Source organism: Nilaparvata lugens, chromosome X, assembly GCF_014356525.2.
Source record: "Nilaparvata lugens isolate BPH chromosome X, ASM1435652v1, whole genome shotgun sequence".
Taxonomy (NCBI): Eukaryota; Metazoa; Arthropoda; class Insecta; order Hemiptera; family Delphacidae; genus Nilaparvata; species Nilaparvata lugens.
In genome coordinates, this window is record NC_052518.1 from 47,261,772 (window position 1) to 47,282,321 (window position 20,550).

Consider the following 20,550-nt stretch of genomic DNA (forward strand, 5'->3'; position numbering starts at 1 on the left):
ATTAATCAAACTAACTTTAGGCCCATTGACGGCTGAAATGATATATTCAGGCGAGGTGAAACTTCCGTCAGGGACTCCCCACCAATGAAAGCCATACCGGTAGGAATATTACCATTATTAATCAAACTGCCTCCAAGCAATTGAGTAGTTTGAAATTTCCCGCTCAATACTGTCCAATAGCGGTGTTTCGCGCTGCATTCTATCTAATGGAATAACTTATGCCAAATATGTCAAAGTAGCACGACATTCAAAGCCTCCCTTCACAACTCCAAACTCGCGCAAGGTTTTTGACTGAGGAGGAAGAAGGGGCAGTGGAAAAAATTAATCTACAAAAAATCAACAAATTTTCTCTCTATAAATTTAACAAATTTCTAAATTTTCAAATCACTGTCGAAATTTAAAAAAGTTTTTAAAAAGCTTTTTCACATTTCAATGAAGTTTACTATTGAAACGCATAAATATACAAAGATCTTACCTAGACAGTAATTCTTGTTATTTTTAATATAGGAAATAATATATATATATATATATATATATATATATATATATATATATATAATTTTTTAGCATATAGTACATCATACGAATATTTCCTTCAAGTGTATTCATTCATAAATTCTATCAGCTTTATTTCATGGTAAACTTTTGCAGTGATTAATGCTTCTATTGCATATACATGTGTTAATAAGAAAGAAGATGATGAGCTGTACTCTGCATTACAATATTAAGTTATTTAATGTTCAAGTATTTGAATGAGACAGTAATAAAATTTGTTAACTGCCAACTCCATTGGTTTAAATCTGTGATAATTTGAAATTTTGTAACTTTAAATCTAAAACAGATTTTTATTACAATAAGGTAACCGATCGGTTACAATTAATTTGGCATCAAATTTCATGCTTGAAATAAAAAGTTCTTTTGAAAATTATTTTAAAATATACAGTAAAAAATGAACAAAGAATGCCTTGTCTCTATGGGTGAAAGGAAAGTTCAAGAAAAAGCTCAACTTTATACAAAACAATTCATTTATATCAATATTGTTATGCGACTCTTCTAATATCTGCATTTATAAAATGTAACATTATGTAAAATGAAATATCTAAAAAGAACAGAAAAGACTATTTTTACAATTTCAAGTTGAATCACACATCAATCAATACGTCTAAATAACTATATATGAATTAATATACAAAAAATCAGAGTTTTCCAAATTTCTAAACGTCTCCAACCACAAGTGATGCAAATCATAAAGGAACCCAAGCCATGACAAATACAAATAATAGCATACATGTCCTTAGAACTCGTCATTTGTCATGCCTGGGCATCTGAAAACCTAAGTCATCGCATTAACAAATAATTAAATTGTATTATACTACAATAGAACTAAAAACCATTCAACAAAAAAATGTCAAACTTTCAAGAACTATAGTAAGCGTAAAAGAAGATAAACACTATATATAAAATTAGTTAAAGCATAAAACGTTCTTGATATACATTGTATAGTTACAAAATTTAAACAAAACGTATCGAATTTTCAAGAAAATTTACTGCTTGCTGTCAATTTCAGCATTTTTTTTAATAGAGAAAAGAAAGCCAGCCGTCTACAGTAAAATATTAAAAAAGTCGCTAGGCCTATTAAACATTCTAGTAATTGTAAACTAATTCAATTGAGGTATTATTAATAGAGATAAGATCAATTAATAGCAAGGAGAGAGAGAGAGAGAGAAGAGAAAGTGTACATAATAAATTACTAGTTTAGATGTAGTACTACATGGCACTTGATGTGAAATCAGTGACTTTGAGTAGCAGATTAAATTAATTTGACGACTACTTCGAACAAAAAAATATTATGATTCTCGTAAGAAATCATTCAAACTATACATTTATAAACTATATCTCCCTATCTCCTATATTGTAATCAGTCAGACTATGAAATAGATTTATGAACCAATTATGGTTCATTTATAATGTTGGATGGGAATCAAACAGAATTCCCCTAACAATATGCGTCAATAGAATAACCAAAACAATGTATCAATTATAAACTGTATTACACACTTGAAAAAGCAGAATAAAAATTTAAGACGGCTGCTTCAGTTCCATCTTCTTTAAACTTTGTTCTACACTTTGTACTAGAGCTAGGTTTACTTAGCACAATTAAATGTTTATATAAAAAACAAACTTCACTGGTACTTGTGAGGATAAAGCTCAATATAAAATGCTAAGTACCACTGACAACTGTTATAAAGCACATCAATGTTCTAAATTATTTCGTCATCGAGTAATAAATTGATCTGAATGAATGAATAGTATAAATACAATGAACTATACAAAGTATCTACGAGATTCGATAGAGGTAAAAAATCTTAATTTTACTATCAGTGATAGACATCAAACATAATATTTATCTTGAGTCTTTCCAATGAGAGATTCTCAATTATCCCAACACTAACGAAATAAGTTGACTGTAATTTATAATAGAGTACTAATTTCGAATACATACTACTTGCTTTTATTGAAATAATTATGTTAAAAAAATCCAATACAAACAAAGTCTTTTTGAATAGTTAGAACCTTCTATAAGCGCACCAGCCTGGAGGGAATGCTTCACTAAAACTGTTAATTGAATTCGGAGGTAAAGTTATTTATGTCCGAAGGAATGTCTGCCTTGATGCCAATAAACCTATTCGATGTACAACTTGATACTTATTAAAACCATAACATTTTCTAAAGCGCAAAAATAGTATACTATGAGTTTGATTGCGCATTATTATAGGCATTCTATAGTTGTAAAATTGAAATTGGATCAATTGGTGGTCTATTAATTCAATACGAGTTAATGTGTCTTACTAACTTGTAAGAACTATAATAGAATCACAAGCTTAGATTTGAAATGGAAAATGAAAGATGTAATTGATTACTTAGTTCACGAGTGATAGGCTACTTGATGATGACAATATTATATCATGATGTATTTTACATTTCTCGTCATAAAATATACTTTTCTATTGTATGAAATTATAGTACACTCTATTTGAATATTACTTATGAATATAATACTTAATTTGATAATTTGATTGTAATTCAATTTAATTTGACCTGCTAGTTCTAATTCTGATTCATCCCAGTCAATGAAATTCAATCGCCGGTATGAACAAGGGATTCCCATGGAATTCCGTTGAGGATTAGGTTTTCCTATGTGATTTATTAGCACCAAATAAAAAATCGGTTCCTTACATATGTGATCAGAGATTCATAATTTCACACATTATATCAGCCAAAAGGTACTGTACTGTACGTATTAAAGGTGCTCAAGAAATTTATAGCAACAATTCAAAGTAGGACTCAATTTTTTTCGAGATTATACACCTGTTGCATTGATTTTTAAGTACATAAAAAAAACTTCTAAATGCTATTAAAATGTTGTAAAACTTACACAATAGTTAAAATCAGTTCGTGAACTAAAAGCTACTGTAAAGGTAGTTTCAAAGAGGTAAAATGTATCCATTTTACACAAGAGCCATTTAAAAATTGAAATTACGTTATGATAACAATTACAACATTATCCTTGGCACATTTTCTTCAATTATTACTTCACGAAATAGATAAAATGGCTAAGAAAATATACAAAAACGCTACACATGTTACTCTTGAATTTTTTTTCTGAAATTATCAATTTTTGCTCACAAAAATGTACATTGAATTTGGACCTGCAAACCAGAGAATAATAATAATAAATTACTATTGATATATTTTTATAGAGAAAAAAATTTGAAGCTGAGTAATCCAGGCGTGGAAACGGGAATATATTCGCCTCAAACTTGAAAGAATGCAAATCAACAAGGCTATACAGGAAGGTAAGGATTAAAGATATCCTTGAAAGTTGATAAGATTCAGTTGAACTGTGGTGGATTATGGAAAATGAAAAATATGTTTCATTTGACACGAAACGCAAGTTACAACAGAGGAGAACATCACAGGAAATGCATCACATTAAAATGAGGCTAATTATTGAGGCAGAAACGTTTTTTTTCTTCTTTTGCAATTTGTCATTCCCGGTATGATTTAAACTGGATAATTGCAGTACATGATTCAGTAAGAATGAAAGCATTGTGGACTGGTACAAGTCCAAAAAAACTTGACAGCTTTTATATTTTAGACGCACACAAGCGCAACTTCATGATATTTTTGTGTCTCTCCTTTCTATAAAAAGACTATATCTACTCAATCTAAAATCAACAAATTAATCCTACTGCTTGAGTTATGAAAATAAAATCACAATGAGATTACTTTACAGTAGATTGATGTTTTGATGCCCACATGAGCCCTGGGCTTGTGCGTGGGTGATAAGGAATATACTCTTTCCTGGAAAAATCAATATTGTACGTCAGTTTTAGCTTTTCATAGCTCAATAGTTTTGAAAACAGAAGTAATTAAACATGTTAATCCCTGAATAGATCACATCTCAAGTTGATTTGAACTTACGGAAAAGTTCTAAAATCTGGATGGAATAAAGTTTCAATTTAAAACTACTGTTGAATACTACTACACTATGGAATGTCAAGATGTTATCAATAGTACAATAGGAAATTTAGAGATAGTTAAAATAAAAATCGCATTGGTTTTTTCTACTGGAGATTGTTAAAAATATATCAATAGTATGCCCTTACGTTCCAACTCACGAAATTATTAGTAATATATGTACACACACAAAGTGTAATTCATTTAAATGTATATATCATACAATTGAAAAAGTTCCAATATTCTCCATAGTTTTCAATATTCGAGGCACTCATATTAGGAAATAGTGCTCCAACATAAAATAAATATTATACATAATATTGAATGGTAATTCATTCGTATTAATTTCTAATGATTATAATGATGATGATAGTATCACATCGTCATTATAACCGATATTATATATATATATATATATATATATATATATATATATATATATATATATATATATAATATGAACAATGTTGCTGTATTTTCTCCATACACTGCTGACTAAATCACAGTTGTGCAACAATATCACAGTCGGGCTTCAGAGGGCTTGAGGCTTGAGGGCTTAAGGGCAGCAACTGGCAATGTCAGCAAGTCGAAGTCTCTTCCCCCTCCAGTGTGCAAGCCACGTTCTCCAGCTTATGGGCCAAGTGCAGCTTTTGGCAGATAGGATCACTTTCCAGCGATTCCACTATCTGTGAACACATTCAAGTATATTAGCAAAATGAGGTAGCAATTGTTTTGTACCTACATCAATATACAGGTAATAGATAGAGATAGATCGCTCTATGCTATATATAATTATGATTATTTCTATACCACAACGTCTATTATAAGTGCCACTATAGGCCAAGAGAATAAAAGCTGGTAATTACTACCAGAGAATAGATATACAGAGAAAAACAACACTGTACAGTTGAATTTTACTGTACAAAGATCACCTCACATTAAGTTCTGAATTTTCCCACTAGATAGGAGTTGCATGTCCACAGAGGGATCTTCAATCAAGCAAGTTTTGTTAACATTTTTGAAATGTTTGTTTGCTGTATATCTTGATTGTATATTGAAAAGTTATTCCAGACTTTACAACTTGTTATTTTATAATAAAAAGATATGGAATCGATTTTTGAAGAGCTTTTCTTTGAAAAGGAATTGAAATACACTGTTAACTGATACACTGTTATTAAGTTATTTTTGTAATTATACATAAGGTAAAATTATGTAAACAAACAATTATTTTTTGTCATAGATTTTGTATTGATGTGCAAAATAAATAAATTTTGAATTGAATTTGAATGTTTTTTTGAATTATAGTATTTGCCGCTTGCAAGTTGATGTATGTGTAAAGCCACATAATATAGTGTATTGGCATATTATAAAAATACTATAATTGGTGTATCATTAGATAATAGTACATACTAACTGGCCACCTTTAAGACTAGTACATTCATACTAGTGGCTTTAATATTTATGTATTATTGGATAATAGTTATTGGCTTACTTGTTGACTGTACTTGTTGACGTAGATGTAGAGTTCCTTCAAGGCGGAGACCGAATGGAAGTGGTCAGTGGATAACTGATGCATAGCAGAGCTGAGCTCCTGGTCGGTGATTTGCGGCAGCATTGCGACGTCGCAATAGAAGCGACTGACCATCTGGCGGTAGTGTGGAATGTCCTTGGCAAAGAGCAGCTTGTTAGAGGGCGAGTCCTTGCCGAGACGGTGGTCTGATGTCGAACAAGCGTCCATGAATGTCTGTGCTATCACTGACAGGCACGAGTCCACTTCTGTTGTCTTGTTTATGTCGAAGATGAAGTCCGGATTCTTGATGAAATTCACCCAGAACCGCAACGGCAGGCTGCAAAAATAACAAAGTAATAGGATGTCATCAATGCAATGGCAACAGATAAAAAATTCTCAATAAATACATCAAGGATGTATAACAGTTTTCCTCTTTCACTCCAATTCTCGTCTCTAAAATAACATTAAGGACGCAACAGAAAGTTTGAGAAGATAGTCGTAATACTTGGATAAATTTTAGGTCCCCAAACTTCTAAGCTGGCAACTGAGTGTTGAATGCCAAATACAAGTGTCAGCTAAAGACAGCTAGAGAGCAAGTTGTTAGATAGTTGGAGAGGGCAACTGTTAGCTAGTCTTTCATTAGAGCTGATTTAGCTGTAGTTTTGTTATGTTGTGTGTGAATATTTCGAGGGATTTCAGGCTTTGAGAATGAGGGATGGATGTGTAGAGGGAGGTCATATCAATGGTCAATCACTTAACAGTCAACAATCACTTCACTATTATCCATCCCAATTCACATAGTCCCAATAGTTTATTTCTCATACCTAATATCATATAACTTGAACTATAATCCAACTTACTCATCTCTCATAAGATTATCTCATACTTCATTACATAAAAATAGAAAGAAAAATAGAAATCTCAGTACCCTTTATGAATTATTTAATCACAACATGTTTCGGACATTGATGTCATTTTCAAGTGATAAGAAGTAAATAAATAAATACTGCTGGAAGATTCTTATTTTGATCATATGTTAGTGTATTCATATGATTTTATGAACTAGAACTATAAATATTGTGGTTTTAAATTCGCATGATTCTATCAAAAATGGGGTTATTGGTGTCTAATTGGATTAAGTTTATTATTTTATCTCTGTTTAATTTTGCTGCTTTATAAATATGAAATTCTTCTTTAACATTCAGTTTTCCACTTTTATTACCATAATTTAGTATTTTCATACTGGAAATTATATCTGTAAAATTATGGCCTGAATTTATCAAGTGTTCAGCAAATGCCGACTTTTGTGTATAATTTTTAGATTTTAGTGCTTGGATATGTTCTACCTGATATGGAAATTTCTACCCGTTTATACGATATAGAATTTGTCGCAATCACTACATTTAAGTTCATAGATTTCAGATTTGTTAAAATTATCTTGCTGTACATTTGAATTTGATTTCTTTTTCATCAGTTCGAATGCATTATTTGTTGTCCTATAACCTAAAATGAATTTATTTTTTGTAAAGATTTTTCTTATAGCTTTATTAAATATTGTGTTATATGGAACACAAATGAATGGGGTTTAAAAATTAAAATTATATTATAAAATTGAAAGATTAAATTCATTTAAAATTTGTTATTATTTTAAATAAGTAGATATTGTTTGTTTTTTCATATTGTTTGGATTTTTTTTCTTTATCATATTATTTGTATTTTTTGTATTGTTATCTTGTAATAGAGAGTTAAGTGTAAGAGAAGGCCGACTGCGCCCTAACTTCGCTCTCTACGAAAATAAAGGCAGTAATTCAATTCAAAATATTCTTTATTTCCTACATTTCCTTGATTATTTTGAGTTCTATTCTGTATTACTTTTTCTTTTTGTTTGTAAATCATTCTATCAATAGTTTTGGTATTATATCCATTTGTTATTGCCATGTATTTTATTATTTTCTTCTCTTTTCTGTAATTATCTTTTGACATGGGAATATTTATTAGCCTATATATCATTGAATTGAAAGTTGAAATTTTTTGTTGCCAAGGATGATTTCAATCTCTAGGAATTATACAATCTGTATGTGTAGGATTTCTATAAATGCTAAAAATCATGTTTGTTATCTTTCATACTATTTGATAAATCAAGAAAATTTATTTCACGTTCTTGAGCTTCCATCATAAATTTTATAGAAGGTGATATTGAATTTAAATATAATTCAAAATCTTCATGTGTTTTATCTTCATTATTATACAAACATATTATATCATCAACATATCTGTGTCAATAAATAATATTTTACTTTAGAGGATTATTATCATTCATTATTTTAGAATTTTCCAAATTGTTCATATATATGTTAGCAAGATAACCTGATAAAGGAGAGCCCATTGCTAAACCTTCCTTTTGTTTGTAATTTTTCTCATTGAATTTGAAATAATTTTGATCTACACATATTGTTGTCAATGCTATTAGATCATTATTTATATTATTATCTATCAAATTTTGTTTCAGAATTCTAATTGCTTCATCTATTGGAATACTAGTGTACATATTGGTTACATCAAATGATAGGAAAATAGCATCAGTTGGAATTTTTATGTCTTCAATTTTTTGATGTGTGTTTTTTATGCTATGGTTTTCTCTCATTATTGTCTTTTGAGGTGTTATTTTATTCAAATATTAGCAAACTTTATATGCAGGAGCATTACGATAATTTACTACTGGCCTTATTGGTATTCCAACCTTATGTACTTTTGGTTGGCCTCTAAACATTGGAGATAAAGGATTTATCATCTTCATTTTGAATTGTTCTGCTCTGGAGATTGATTTACATTTAGATATGATATTATTAATATTTTTACTATATTCAAGAGTTGGATCTTTTGTTAAATTTTCAAATTTGTTATCTCTAATGAATTTCTCTACTTTATCATTATAATCTGTTTGTTTTATGATAACTATATGTTATATAGTTTTGTTAATTTTCAATTAATATAAACCTAACTTCACATTAGCTACTCCCCTGTGTTGAAATAACTCAATTAATAATAAATTAACAATAGCCTTTAACCTAATATTATTCACTCACCATGCAGTCTCTTATCGGTAAAGAGTGTCTGCTTGAGCACTTACCTATTTGATTTCCAAGCATGAATAACTTCTGGGTCGACAATGTTGTGTCTGCGCGCCGACTCATCGAACAAGTCGAACAGCCACTTGACAGCAGGTGGCAGTTCTTCATTAGCTGTCAGAATTGTTGTGAAGAAATCGTCAACAAACTTCTGTATGGTGCCCTTGGTCGACAGCAGCCGTGTCAGGAATATTTCTGGTATGGCTTTGTGAGTATGCTCGGTCGACTTGTAGGAGTGGTCGTCGGGTGGTTTGACCAGGTGGTACACGTGCACATTCGAGCCTGACTCGATGTCTCCATTCGTTGCCATGATGGGCGATAGTGAGTTGCTCAAATAGGTGCCAGTGCCTGTAACAGACAAACCAATCACACATTCTGAGTTTGGTGTAATAGGTTAGCATACCTGTCCGGCAACCAGGAGGCACGGGTTCGATTAACTGACTGGCAAACAATTGTTGGACAGTAGCTCTCATCGAAATTACTTCTACATGTTGTCAATATGTGAAGTAACAGAAGTCTTCAGCATAGTTGACAGCAATTTATCCGGTTTTTCGCTCAACATTATTTCAATTCATTGAATAATTGAAAAGAATAATTATCTTATTTCTTTACATCTTTATATGATAATATGTGATATATATATATATATATAATATATATATATATATATATATATATATATATATATATATAGGGTGATATTATGTAATAAATTATATTATATGGCATTGAGGAACTTTGTCGGTTAGAAAATTTTATTAGGAATTACAGTTAACCAAATGCTGGAACATTATTACTATTAATAACAATTCAATGAATATTTGAAATAATTCAACAGTAAGAACTTTGTCGGTCTGACGCGGCTGTTTTCAGATGGATCAAAGGTGTTGGGGCCATACGAAAAATTTGAAAAAACACTTAGTAGGAGATAGCAAGAAGAAATTTAAATATTGAACTTGGGACGAAGTATTATAGAGTATGGTAATACACTTCAACAGATAGAACTCTAAAGCCAGTTACACACACATTGATTTTTGGACGTACGATTTTTTGCTGTCCTTATGAATTCTATCAGATTGAACGGAACTTGACAAACATCATCTTTTTAATCTAATATAATTTATTGGGACGGCCTGAAGTGCAAGTTCATGAAGTGTGGGCTTTCTCTCTACTTAATTTCCTAATTTTCTAAAGTATATTACTTACGTAAAGTTCTTGTGATTGTGATTTTCAATTGTTGGATTGTGCTTGCTGTGCTGTTTCCAGAAGTTTTCGAGCGTGAGGTTTGTGTTTGAATTTTGAACTAACTCTGTGTGATAACCTCTATTCATACTGGACCACTGTACAAGCAAGTTACGGTATTTTTACCGGCTCTTTATCACTAAAAGCACTACTGCACAGGACTTGTCATAGCCCTGACGTCACATATTTGTCGTCTGCTTGTTGCTCACCGCGTAATATTCATGAACAGTGATATTCTAAATCAGCTGTGATCTTACTACAACTAAAAACACTAACATAAACATACTTTCTTCCCGATCGTTGTAAACAAACTTATTTTTGAACTGAACAAATGGAATGTGGCTGTCTCGTGCTAGATTGCTACGGTGCTGAATCGACGACTCTCAGCTGACAGTTAAGAAGCGGCAATCACCATCCCTTATCACAATCACAACCACCAGCAAAATTCCGAGATTAATCAACTCACAACAACGACATCTTCAATCTCCAATCTTCAAAACATTGTTTTCAACCTTCAATGATAAGAGACTGATTTCTTATTCTTGTTGAATATATATTTAGCCTTTTTTCTCTTCCGTTACAGTTCAATACTCAGCGATTTCTTTGAAATTCCGTTTTAAATTTCCTTTAGAGAGACTCTACTGTCAGTTTATATTGCATCAATCACATCTAAAGGATGAATAAGGAAGAAATGTTGGAAATGTGTGGCAATATACATAGAGATATGATTGAGACTCTGACTGCTATTATTCGCGAAGAAATCAGTGCATTGACCATCAAATCCGAGGTAGAGGATCAAGGCAGGAGAATTGTTATATTGGAGGAGGAAAATGCTAAGCTGAGAATGGGAGTTAATAAGCTCAAAGTAGCAACCGAGACGTGTAAAAGAAGGAATAACTTGATATTTTTTGGTGTTGATGAAGTAAATGGGGAGAATGTTCCAATTGTTATAATGGATTTATGTAATAAGGTGAAGAAGGTTGATGTTGATATAGGTGAGGCTGATCTGGATGGAGTGTGCCGTGTAGGCCGGGCCGCAAATACTTGTAACATTCGCCCCATACTTGTAACATTCGTCACCAATAATAAAAAGACCCGTGTACTTGCCAATGCAAAAGCTTTGAAAGGAAGAAGGATATATGTCTCACACGACTTTGACAGAGAGACTAGAAATAAGTTGGCGGATTTGAGAGATATTAGTAGGAAATTGAAAAGGTGCGGTAAGAATTCAAGAATTAAAGGAGTTGGTATTGTGGTGGTCGGAAAGTTTTTCGGAGATGAGCAAGTGAAGAATATGATGGAGAGAAATGAGTGGAATTTAGTCTCGGAGAGTGAGGGAGGACAAACAGGATTGTCGCCTCCGTCACGGACTGCTGAACCTTATTCTGAGGAAACAGTGGCAAGAAAAGAAAAGGAGAGAAGGAGGAAGAATAAAGAGCTAAATAATACGCCCAATATTCGAGAGTTTTTCCATTCTAGCGCTAAAGCTGGACCATCAAAGAAGAACTAGCAATCAGCAATGCCTTGGCTGGACGCAGTCGAAATTAGCGTCCTAGCCTATAATATAGCAGGATGATGTTATTGAATTATATATAATTTGAAGAGTGTTTTCCAGAGTTTGAATGTAGATGGATCCCTGCAGCAAGAAGCTCTAGCTATTTCTAATTATCAATATGGATTCCAAACAGAAAAATGCCAAAATTCCAAAAAAGAGTCACTTCTAGTAAATTTTACACATAAAATAAATACTCTCCTGAATGACTAATATCATGTTCCTGCGCTATTCATAGATTATTCTAAAGCATTTGATACACTTGATCATAGGATACTTCTAGAAGGATTACTAAATATTGGAATTACTGGCAATGTATTGAAATTGTTTGAGAGCTATCTGAGTGATAAGACACTTTATGGTCAACCTTGGGGGCAATCACAGTGGATTATATAAATGTGACGATTTTGGGGTTGCGCAGGGAAGCATTTTAGGTCCCATTTTGTACAATATCCATGTAAATTCAATTTCCAAAGTAATCAGACATGGAGAAGTATTAATGTATGCTGACGATACAGCTCTGATTGTTGGACATAAGAATTTAAAAGTGGCTGAGCAATAAATACAGTTTGATTACAACAGAATTCTGAAATGGTCCCATGACAGAAATCTCATAATCAAAAGGAAAAAACTGTACGAATGCACTTTAAATCTCCACATCTAAGATGCAACGTAAATCCAACTGTATCAAGCCACGACTGTCATTGCCTTCATGCGAATGCTTCTCAGATCTGCACTTCTCCGTCTCTTACTTTAGTAAATAGTACCCGTTACCTTGGCATTATAATCGATAGTAGCCATCTCAGGCTACACAGGTGTCCTCACATAGACTACATTTCAAAAAAACTTCAAGCGCTTAACGCAAAAGTCTTCTATTTGCATAAAAATATTTTATTAGCATAAAAATATCACCCCTGACTGCTTGTAACTCATTTATAAGTCCTTGATGGAACCAATAATTATAATATGGCATTGAATCATGGGGAAGTGCAGCCAATTATCTTTTATCTAGAGTTGAACGAATACAATTGAGAACATTGAAATGTATAACTACTAGAGTTCTTGATGTTAATAATATTGTTCCATACAACCCACATAGCTCACAAATATTCTATCATACCTTATCGCCCAAACATTTCTACCTTTACAAAATTGTAATACTCCACAAAGACAATTTTATACTATAGACTTCTGCCTAACCCTACAATTTAAGATCTCTGTCAATAGAAAGGAAAATAAAAATCTTAGTACCCTTTTTGAAATATTTAAATATGATTTTTATTTTTATTTATTTTCATATCACTTGAAAATGCCATCAATGTCCGAAACATGTTGTGATTAAATATTCCAAAAAGGGTACTAAGATTTTTATTTTTCTTTCTATTTCTATAAAAGTAGCCCTATACAGAAAAGAGATCTCTGTCAATATATGTAGTACCCAGATTCAATATTTATGGTAAAATATCCCTACATTATGTAATTTCCTTCTTATTTAACAGACTTCCTCCAAATATTCGTAACTACTCTAAGAAGGATGTAATGTATCTCAATAATAGCAGCACAATCAATTTATAATAATAAATTGATAATTTTTAATAATAATAATATTACAAACGTACACATAATTTAAGAAATGTAAAGTTGAATAAATGACAGCATGTTTACAGTATTACAATTTTTCAATTTTTGCTTGCTGAAGTTTTACAATTTTCCTTTTATTGCTGCCACCTGCCTCAACGATAAAAATGTATTATTACTGTTGTGTAAAACAATTTTTCCCTTTTCCTTTCTATTTCATTCTAATAAATTTTCGTTATTTTCTCTTTTCTATTAATTCTCTATCAAAATCTGATGTATATTTCTTATTTTCTTTGTGCAATTTGTATTTTTTTCTTTCATCTCATACTTTTAAAATCTTTGAAGTGTAATATTTATTTTGTCCAAGTTTATTTATCTTTGTAACTCGTATTTTTTTTGTAACTGGGCACCCGCCGAAAAACCTTTGGGTTTGGCAGGACCCTCAATTGTTTGTATCATGAATAAAAATGTTGATTGATTTGAGATAATCTAGGGAAACCCGTCAAAATGTGGAAAGAAGTAGAGAAAAAAGGAGAATAGCTAATCGAATTATAAGAAAATGCAAAACGAGAACACATGGAAAGTAAGTTCAAAAATTTGGAAGAACTAAATTCTTTGAATGAGACTAGAAAGTTCTACAAATCACAAAAAGTTGTGAGCTTAGGATTTCAGCCCAAAAGTACGAGCATGCAGAGATAAAGCTGGTAATGTGATAGTGGAGGAAAATCGAAAGATGGGCTGAACACTTTGAAAACATATGCCCAAGTACTGGAGATCCACGAAACATAGAACAATGGTCGTCAAAGTATCATACGGTTGACCTGAAGGTAGCAGAACCAAGTCTTGATGACATAAAAGAAGCCGTGAGTAAGTTGAAAAATGGGAAGGCAGCTGGAGAGGATAATGTCACTGCAGAAATGTGGAAATATAGTGGAGAAGCATTGATAAAGTGTCTGCACAGGATAATAACGCTGATATGGAGAACAGAACAAATACCAAAGGATTGGAAGAAGGGTCTGATATGCACAATTTTTAAAAAAGGTGACAAGTTGCTTTGCGATAATTATCGAGGAATAACTTTGTTGGACATAGCTTATAAAATATTTTCACGCATCCTGACAGTAAGAATTAGCAGTCTAGCAGAAGGCATAGTAGATGAGTATCAGTGTGGATTTCGACCTGGCATGGGCACATATTTACCCTCAGACAAATAATGGAAAAGTTCTATGAGCACAATACCAATTTACATATGCTATTCATCGATTTCAAGCAGGCCTTTGATAGGGTGAGGAGAAGTAAGGTGCTGGATGCTCTAGAGATGTACGGATTTCCAAGAAAACTAATAGGGCTGATGAAATTGACCATGAATGACACAAAAGGTACGGTGTTGAGTGAAGGAAGAGTGAGTAAGGAATTCAGTATCAATGACGGCGTAAGACAAGGAGATGTACTATCAGCCTTGCTCTTCAACATAGTCCTCCAGAAAGCAATGAAATGCATTGACAAGAGAGGCAACATCACGAACAGAATGACACAAGTTTTAGCAAATGCAGATGATGTTGTCATAATCTCGAGAAGCATGCGTTCGCTGGAAGAAGCATTCTTGCAGATTAGAGATGAGGCTAAGGTAACAGGTCTGGAAATAAATGAAGGAAAGACTAAGTACCTGGAAATGAGCCCTAGAGGAGTGAGAGAGCAAGAAACTGTCAAAATTGGAGAAAGAGTATTCGAAAAAGTTAAAACCTTCACGTACCTGGGCACTGAGATCAATAACCAATAGCATTAACAGAATATCCTCGGAAATCAAGCGCAGGATAATGCTGGGCAATCGAGCATATTTTGACAATAACAAATTACTAACCAGGAACACTAAAATGAAAATATACAGGACTATAATAAGACCGGTTGTCACATATGGTAGCGAAGCATGGACAGTACTACAAGAAGATGCTAAAGCACTGATGGTCTTTGAGAGGAAGCTGGTTAGGAAAATATATGGTCCAGTGCAGGAGAATGGTGCGTGGAGAATCAGAAAGAATCCTGAAATTGAAGAAATCCTGCAAGGTAAAAATATTCTCCGTATAGCGTAAGGCGAGAAGGATAGATTGGCTTGGACACGTCGAAAGAATGCCGGAGAAAAGAATGCCAAGAACGATGCTCTATGAGAAGTTGGAGGCTGTGAGAAGAAGAGGGAGACCTAGGGCACGATGGATGCAGGATGTGGAAAGAGACTTGAGAGTAATTGGAGTGAGAGGATGGAAAGAAAAGGCAGGAGATAGAGAAGCTTGGAGGCGGATTGTGGAGGAGGCCAAAGCCCACATAGGGCTGTAGCGCCAGGATAAGTAAGTAAGTAAGTAATTCAGTGGAGAAGGCAATACAGAGAACAAAACAAACTTTATAAGTCGCCCTGCTTGGATAAAAAAGTCAGTATTGGAGGAGTACAACTCAGGAAATCTCAGAGGTGATAAATGCAAAAGAATTTTGGAAACTGGTAAGACTTTTCATCAGCAAGAAATTGATCATTGATGGCAGTATATCAAATAAGAGATGAAAGATTCACTTTGAGGAGTTGCTGAATCCGCTAAACTGTGGTGATAGGATCTCCAGCGCAGACCCATATATCTTGGATGAGGAGCTTCATAGAAATTTCAGTATGACAGAACTTTCTAGTGTTGAAAGGTGCAAAAGATAATAAGGCTCCAAAAGAAGATAGGGTGGCTGATGAATTCTTCAAGAATGTGCCTGGAATTTTCCTTGAAAAACTGCTTGAAGTGTATAACTGCATCTTCAGTTTGGGTGATGTACGAGAGGGTTGTAAGAAATCAGTGATATTCCTATTTTCAAGAAAGGCGATGTGAGGTATCAAACTACAGAGGTATATCTTTTGGAAATACTATTGGTAAAGTGTACGCAGGGCTACTTCTGGAGAGACTGACTGATTGGGTTGAGAAAAACAAGAAATTGAAAGTCTTCCAGGCTGGATTCACAAAAACGTATCAAACTACTCACCTATGCGGACGACATTGTTCTCCTGGCTACCAATAGAATATCTCTACAGAAAATGATAGAACAACTGGAAGATTACTGTACGACCTGGAATCTTGTGGTCAACTTGGAAAAATCTAAAATAATGGTATTCCGGTGTCGTATGCGGAGATCGCCCACTATGTACAGAACGCCCATGAATGACGTCACACCTATCCTATCGAAACAATGACGTCATTGAGGGGTATTTCTCTCCCCACAACTCCGCTCCCCCCGCTTGCTCGATACCCTTTTTCTCTCTCGACACCATGCTCAAACCTCACTCTCACTCATTCTCTCTCATAGAAGACTCTGCTCTGTCAAAGTTTCTTCCTCTCAATCATATACATTCCCTCTTTCTCACACACGTGCTCCCCTCCCACCGCTCGCTCAGTACAATCATTCTCTCTCGACATTCACTCTCCCTCGTTCTCTCTCATAGTACACCATACACAATAGTAATATTATAAGGAAAAAATAATAATTCCGCGCGCGCGCGCGCGTACCTGATGCTCTGTCAATGTATCTTTCAATCAATCCTATACATTCCTTCTTTCTCACACAAGCACACACGTCTATACAGTACTTCTCTCTCACACTCTTGTTCACCTACTCTCCCTTACTATTCACTTGACATAAATAAATAATTTTTTTTATAGAACAACTTTCATTATAGGACAAGAGCTTATATTTATTATGTGTTCCAACGCTGGTGAACAGTGAGTAAATACTGATTATACAGATATAATCGATTATATCTGGCTAATTAGGAATGTTATTGAATAATGACTATCATGTCGTTATTACATCTATATTGATAAACTGTATTGGAAATTGGAATTTCAGTACCTACATAAATCAAATTCTTTTTATTCTTCTCTCTACAAATCTACGCTTTGCGATTCTTCTAGAATAATAATTAAACAATATTATTTTTATATATTATTATACTATTTAATAATAAGTAAACAATATTATAAGCTACAACAGTTAGTTTATTTACTCACTGTTCACCAGCGTTGGAATACATAATAAATATAATCCAAAATAATCTAAAATGATAGAATCTAAATTTTTGTCTTCGAATGGATTTCAGTTTTTTTGTGCCATATACAGAAGCCCAGTTTATTATCACCAATAAACCTTGAATAATTATGCTGCTTGAACTAGACTCATAGAATAATTATAATCATAAATATAAATAATACCAGCAGTTAAACCATACTCCGCAAGGGTATTTTTAAAGCACTGAATAGTGGTTCAGATTGAATTTAGGTTTTGATATTGAACATATTCAATTGTAAATATTGACAATCAATAATAAAACGATTCGATTGGCTCTTTCATCCCACATAATATACTTACAGATATCACAGAATAAATAAATTTGTTTTTATTACTCATTAATTAACAAACATGATGTAGGTAGGCATAAAATATAATCTTCCACAGTAAATCAAGAATCATCGTACAAAATTTCAAGTGAATCAGTTGAGTAGTTCTCACGCGAATGCCTCATTCGCGAATTTCCCATCCCATATGTGTGTAAGCCAATTCTATACTTTATAATATTATAGAGTTACTATTACTATATCTTTCTTAATGAATTAATTTCTACTGGATGTTATGATATTTTTTAACTAGAAATAAATTCATTCATTTATTTATCGTCTATTTTCTGTTTATCAAAGTTCTATATGCATTTTTAAACATCAAAAGTCTGTATTTAATACTCTGTATCTTGAAAGTCTTAAAATTTCTCTGTGTCTTTAAAAATCTTACTTTCTCATTTAAAAATTGAAGAAAACTTGAAAAGACAAATGTATCGAAATATTTATATTTAAATCTATTGTAGCAGTCATCATAATATGATTATGAATATGAATTTTAATATTATATGACGTATAAGTCAGTAAGCTTTTACAATTGCATTTCGTTAAAAGAAAACAATTGATATGTATCACCATTTGTAACCAAGTTATAATTTTTTGTAAATATTAGGGGCTCCACCACTTCCCAGATGGGAAGAAGAGTTACAAAGAGATACATAGCTGAAGATGGTAGAGCAGATATTTTAAAGAAATAAAAAGAAGAAATCATTCTAAGAAATACAATATTTATTGGTTTATGTATGTTTGAGTTGGAAATGTATAGTTTAAAAAGTTATATAATTTAGGCTATGAAGAAAAGGAAAACAGATTATTATCGAACAAGTCGTTATTTATGTTATATAAAAAGGAGTTTCTATTTATTTCAATTTGATTAATTTCTGATAATTATTTATTTAAGATTATGAGGATTTTCCTCTTAGTTGAAATACTCTACATTTTATTTATTATTTTTAAATTCCTATAAGAAAGAAAAACAACATGACATTATAATTTTATAACTACTAAAAAGATGAATAATTAATTGAGTACGATACCCATACCCTTTATGATGACCATCTCGTCAGCTTTGGCTGGAAGGTGAGGTCTAGAGGAAGGTCCAGGTCCTGGCCAGTCAGAGTCTTTTGGGTGTTCGGAGGAGCGCCACAAAAGAGACTAACTCGAAAGAGTGGAAAAAGTGGGAAAATCTAATATAAAAATTCCGGCCTGTGGGGAGACTGGAAAGTTCCACCACTCTGAAGCTCTGCGATTTTTCATTCAGTCAGCGCAATTTGGCTTTCTAGTGATCCTGATTTTATCATTGAAAATTAAAAAGGAAAATAAATTTGAATTTTGATGTGCTTGAGGAGCTGTCAAAACCCATGGTTTATGACAATTATTATGTGTAAGCTCTAGTTATTAATGTCAATATTCAAAATCTTTCATATAATTATATGTTAATAAATAATTAACAGAAGAGTTATTGGAGAATTTGGAATAACAAAAGAAATGCAATTGCGAATTTTTAATTACAAAATCATCATGGAACTCTGTGGAGCATACCTACCAAATTTGAAATGTTATGTCATATTTTTATCATATGTTAGGACGATCCAGTCGGGGGTCCAGACTAAACGGATATTGGCTAAACGGATATGGCGAGTGAAGCGAGCCTGTCGGCTAGTAATGTAATATTCCCAGGAATAGCACTGATTGAAGTAGCAGTACCCAATCAATTTTTCCGCGATAAATCAGGACCTCCTAAATAGGTATTTAGGAGGTACTGGATGAATTGGTATTTAGGAGGTCATTTCAATCAGTTGGAGTTGGCAGACCTGCCTGCAGTGAGAAGCTGGTAGTGAAATTGTGCTACAATAAATGGTGTTTACTTTCGATAAAATGTAATCTTTATGTCTCCAAAAGAGTAGTGGTGTTTTTATTCAGGTGTTACTTGGTTGTGTACTTGCATATTTTGATCCTGGAAACTGTAAGTATTCTATTGTATGTCCTTCTGGAGTAGCTTAATTGGAGTTGGAGGTTAGATTCTTGAGTGAGTGACGGGATTTTCGAAGACAGGTTGACCGATAGGGAGTTTTTAAATTTACCTTTCAGTATAATATTACTTTATCACTGGTTTTGTTTTTCGGATGTGCCTTTATCGTCTTGATAAGAATCGTTGGTTCCGATTGATATTGGTGTGAACACTAAAGATAACAGTTTCTCTTCAATTGAGCATCAATTTTCGAATCCTTTTTTTCTTACAGCATTTCAATTCTCTAATCATAAATTAAGTACCGTAACGTCAAATTATTTCTAGAACACTGTGCATTCCATAAATTTGTCTTTTGCTAAATAATTTTACTCTTCTAAACATTCCTGTTATAAAAAAAACAAAATTAGTAATAACTGTGGTTAAACAACATTTCCATAATTTTCCCTTTTGATAAGTTGAGCTTCATAATATTGTTTTTCTATAATATCTGTAACAAAGACTATAATAATTCGAAACGAATTGAATAATAATAAATAGTTCATAATAGAGCTTATAGTTGCTTTTTGCTTGTCAATCCTGAACCCCTGACTTCCTTCTTCCACTTTCCTGCTTTGGTTTTCTTAACTATCTACAGA

General features: G+C 32.7%; 1 protein-coding gene across 2 annotated transcripts in view; it reads right to left on the reverse strand.

The window, feature by feature from the left end:
* Nucleotides 1-1,007: 1,007 nt before the first annotated feature.
* Nucleotides 1,008-20,550, reverse strand: part of LOC111053334 (plexin-B-like) — a 170,810-nt gene continuing 151,267 nt past the window's right edge. For both annotated transcript variants that reach the window (XM_039441246.1, XM_039441245.1), the window contains exons 20-22: nt 9,162-9,507; nt 6,014-6,368; nt 1,008-5,207 (exon numbers count right to left, since the gene is read on the reverse strand). In XM_039441246.1, coding sequence (XP_039297180.1) covers nt 5,100-5,207; nt 6,014-6,368; nt 9,162-9,507 — 809 coding nt within the window. In that variant the 3' untranslated portion in view covers nt 1,008-5,099. The remainder of the gene's footprint in view (nt 5,208-6,013; nt 6,369-9,161; nt 9,508-20,550) is intronic.